Source organism: Rutidosis leptorrhynchoides, chromosome 11, assembly GCF_046630445.1.
Source record: "Rutidosis leptorrhynchoides isolate AG116_Rl617_1_P2 chromosome 11, CSIRO_AGI_Rlap_v1, whole genome shotgun sequence".
NCBI classification, from domain to species: Eukaryota; Viridiplantae; Streptophyta; class Magnoliopsida; order Asterales; family Asteraceae; genus Rutidosis; species Rutidosis leptorrhynchoides.
Genome location: NC_092343.1, coordinates 50,532,485 through 50,536,955, shown reverse-complemented (window position 1 = coordinate 50,536,955; position 4,471 = coordinate 50,532,485). Strand labels below are relative to the sequence as shown.

At 34.1% G+C, this 4,471-nt stretch overlaps 1 protein-coding gene across 1 annotated transcript; it reads right to left on the bottom strand.

Annotated features, from left to right (window-relative positions):
• Positions 1-350: 350 nt before the first annotated feature.
• Positions 351-3,994, bottom strand: LOC139877673 (uncharacterized). The gene is made up of 6 exons (XM_071865102.1): positions 3,131-3,994; positions 1,995-2,194; positions 1,753-1,893; positions 1,429-1,509; positions 704-831; positions 351-611 (listed from the first exon to the last, which is right to left on the bottom strand). Exons 1-6 carry the CDS (start codon positions 3,369-3,371, stop codon positions 569-571), a joined length of 834 nt encoding a protein of 277 aa, XP_071721203.1. The 5' UTR covers positions 3,372-3,994; the 3' UTR covers positions 351-568.
• Positions 3,995-4,471: the final 477 nt, after the last annotated feature.

Sequence of the window (4,471 nt, the reverse complement as noted above, 5' to 3'; positions counted from 1 at the left end):
ATTTTTATTTTATATTTTATTTTTATTTATCAATCTTTTTTTTGCCGGAGGTCCTCACCGAAGCAATCTCTCTAACCTGGAGTAGAGAGGGATGACTTCCTCTTCCTGTAGGTGGAGAATTCTTTTCTTGACTCGTGGTTAGAGAAACGACTTCTTTTTTATTTTAGTGTAGAAGAAGGATTGTCTAATCTCACCTCCCCATACCCCACATGTACGGGATTGGATATTATTGTTGTTGTGTACTCGAACAAACAAGGAATTTTCAATCTAACAAGAAGTTTCAACCACGTCAGATAAAAAATATTTTAATCTCAAAATTTTGATGTTATAAATATAAAATAGGTACATGAATTACAAACACACCAGATTTGAACATAAAGTTTCAATCTGATAATGTATTTCCTACAAGATTAATCTCGTTGGGTAATAATAGAAAATTGACTGGACGTTTTAGTCCAACAACACCAAAATTATGAAATTTACAGGCCAAACTTTACATCTAAAATTAACGGATATATCAATCTCATGATATGATCTTTATAGCAAACTTTGAACACGAAATGACGTGTCAGACCCGTGGCACTCTCACGAGAAGATTTCCGCTTACGACACTACAAAATGGAATTAATTAAGACCATAGTATAATAAGAGGAGTGTTATTTGAAATAACCCTTGAGAATGTATGAACCTTAATTATAATTACCTCTTAAGATAATAATAACAAAAATCTGCCAAAATAAACGTTTGAATCATCTCTGATACTATCACCATTGGGACCCAAAAGTAACCGCGTCCCAGTAAGAACAAATACGTTTCAGTAGATTCATACACCTGCAGAACAATAAGTAGTTAAAAGGTGGAGCTTTTGACATTATTATATTAAGCTCGAGCTCAGCTCATTTGACATTATAAAAGTCTGAGTTCGGCTAGTTTGACATTATACAAGCCCGATTTCGACTAGTTTATATATAAAGTTTATAATAGTCGCAGTATTATTAATTATAATTAATAAATTAATAATTAATGTAAATAAATGAAAGGCTCATTTAGTCTCGCTAGCTTGTTTGAGCTCGATATAAAAAGCTCGAGTTCGTTTACTAAGCGATCTTCAAAATATGTTCAAGCTTAAGCTCGAGTTTTTCTACGATCAGTTCGAATGAAGCTATTAACGAGTCGAGCTCGAGTAGCACGACTCATTGTTACCCCTAGTAATATGCATTACAACGCACTTTGTTTAACAATCTACGTATTTACTCCTTTGAGTTTAACCTGTATATTAGCTATACTGTTTTTTATACAACTTATTAAAAGCAAAAAAAAAACATAATATGAATAAACTCATTTTAATAAAGTAGGTGTGTGAAGAACTTTTCGAATTGAAAAACAAAAGAACATATGTAAATAATGTGCAAGAATATGTGAACTAACCCGCAGAATCCAATACGCAGCCCCGAAAAATCTTGCAACTCCAAGCGCAAACACATAAAGAGCGGTGTATGGTTCAATCATCTAAAAATGTAACTCACATTAATTAGTTTTAAGGTGAAAAAAATAAATATAAACAATATATTACCAGGGGTGGGGGCAGTGTGCCCCTCACGTGTAACTGGGCTCATCAGCCCCCTATCACTCAGTTTTTTTTTTTTTAATTATTATATGTAAGGGTAGTACAAAATTTTTAAGTATATTTTTGGCTTCATTAAAAGAAGTTTTGAGATCAGCAATTGATACGAAGCTATGCATTTCACAAACCTGAGTTTTATGCATCATCCAAAGTTGAGGAAGAACTACGATAGCTTCTAAGTACACTCCAAATGCCCATCTTATTTGAGCGAATAGGGGAATAGAACTATCTGGGTGAATAAACATAGCCAGAATCGCACAAGGAATGAGCTGTAACAAATGCAAAAAATATAAAAAAAAAGTGTCAAAAATATGATTCAATGTCTCTTATGTAACACAAATTAGAATTAAGAGAAAAGGTTGAGTTTTACCAGATAAGATTTGGGCGTTTTGTCAAGATGCTCGTTATACGACACGTATAACTTATTTCGCATCATGTAAATAACCCAAGCAGTAGATACGAATGCAGTAATATCAAGAGCAGTGTGAATGTCAAATCCAATGTCAACGCTACAAGATATTCTTGCAGCTAGAACTATAGCCGTGAGCTCTTGTGTTTGCAGCGAAAGACCTATATGATCGATCAAAAAGAAATTACGTATGGGACATATATAGATCCCATTTGATATACATACATATATATATATATATATATGATCGAGCATATGATAAACTCGACCATGAAGATGTTTTCGGATTAATTAATAACAAGGTGACGGAACGCAGATTATTACCAATAACCACAAATATTGGTGATTGACATAATTAACTTAAGACCACATATAGTGGTGATGAGCGTTTTAAGAATAGTAGAGAAGGTTCTGGGTGATGTGTCAAAATACATCTCCCGAAAGGTTTTAACATTTCAAATTATTTATCGTAAACAGTCAAAGGAAAATATTATTATTTATTTATCATAAAAAGTCTAGAGATGACGCCAGAACGACTAGCGAGCACGGATCCTTGTTACCCACAACCCGCCCGTCAAAAGAACTTTTTCCCGTCGGCCCCGTCTACGGGAAAAAAATTTCCGTGCTCACGACCCGCGGATACCCACGACCCACGGGCAAACCCGAGAGTTTTTAAGTAAGTATACATATTATCTAAGTTGTGCCATGGATACCCACGACCCGTCGAAAACAGTTATGAATTTACATTGATAAAATAAGTATATTAATGTATTAATGCACAATTAAATATATTTATGCGAGTTAACAAGTACACTCGTGAGTTTTTTAAATGGGTATTACGGATTCACGTGTCGGATATTACCCATTGCGAGTATTATGTATCCTCAACTCGCCCGCAACTCGTCAACGGGTATAAAATTTTACCCGTCCCGTACTTGCGGGTAAATTTTTTGTTTTTATCCATCCATCACAAGTACGGATACCAACGGGTCACGCCGATTTTTCCCGCCCATTGCCATCTCTAAAAAAAAGTGATAGGAAAACAAAGAGGGAAAAAAGAGTGGGTCCCACATCGGTGATAACAGGTTTGAACATACCTGAACATGTTTTAAGGGTGGTGAGCTTGTAAATCAGAGCAGTTATTCCAACAGCATGAACAAATTCCCTTGCAATAAAGAAATTATTGTAATTTGTAACGCAACTTTTAAGAGCGGCTAAGGAAGAAATCATCGCCGTTAAGGCTAATAAGATCTTCACCATCTTCGATTGACTTTGAACCCATTCGAACAATCTGTTTGCAAACAATGTGTTTGCAGACGACCCTCTTTTCTTCCCCATTATTAGAATTTAATGAATAATACGACGTGATCGTCGGAGATCACCCCCTCCGCCTCCTTAGAAGGTTCTTCCTTCTTTGTTGTTGTCGGAGGAGGAGGAGGGCGGCGTTAGGAAGACAAAATTGGTCGAGCAGGAACAAAGACGACAATGATGATGGTGGTTTTTTGATGTATAAATAGTTAGTTTACGTATAACATAATAATGATATGTGTGGTTAGTTTAAAGGTTGTGATTTCTATATTTAGTATAAACTCAATGGTATTATAAGTACGTTGATAAGAGGTCAAATTAGAATGAAAATGGACCACAAACTGTCCTATTAGATAGTAATCACCAATTAAGTTGATATACTTTTATGATAATTCTTTTAACTATATTTATCAAATCATTTTTCATTTTACATTCTTTGCAAAAAAGAATCAAAAAAGATAACCATCACAAGATAGCCAAGTGGTTGGGCCCCGAGTTCCTAGCAAGAGGTCTCAGGTTTGAATCTTTAGGAAGAATATTTTGTAGTAGCCAGAGAAGGGTTGGAAATCAGCCAAAGAGTAATCAGTTGAGTTGCGTAGATCAGAGTATGAGGTCGGATTACTCGTCTTCCTGGGTAGCCCGAGCAGGGAAAACTTCCTACTATTTTTTTTTTTTTTTTTTTTTTTTTTTTTTTTTTTTTTTTTTTTTACCTTTTAATCAAATTAAAAAATGTAGTACCGTTGAGCATAATTTAACTTTGGAAGATTATTACATCTGTATATGTCTTGCAAAACACCATATCATATTTAATCTAGCCTAAACCTTAAAACATAATCATATTTTTAGGTATTGGTTAAATAAAACAATGATAAGATTTAAAAATCTGAAACCTAATGATCAAATTGGTAGAATAATAGACATGAAAATGACATATTTTTATTTCATTTGGGCATTTTAACAAACACTTGGCATTCGATAATTACAAAGTTCAGTTTCTGATTAACAGCACTAACAATGAAAGTATAGTCGCAATTCACAAACCTCACCATCATCAAGTAACATCATTAGGATCAAACACAAATCAGCCTATTAATTTTTAATAAAAATGAAGTTACTTGCAAATGTGAATC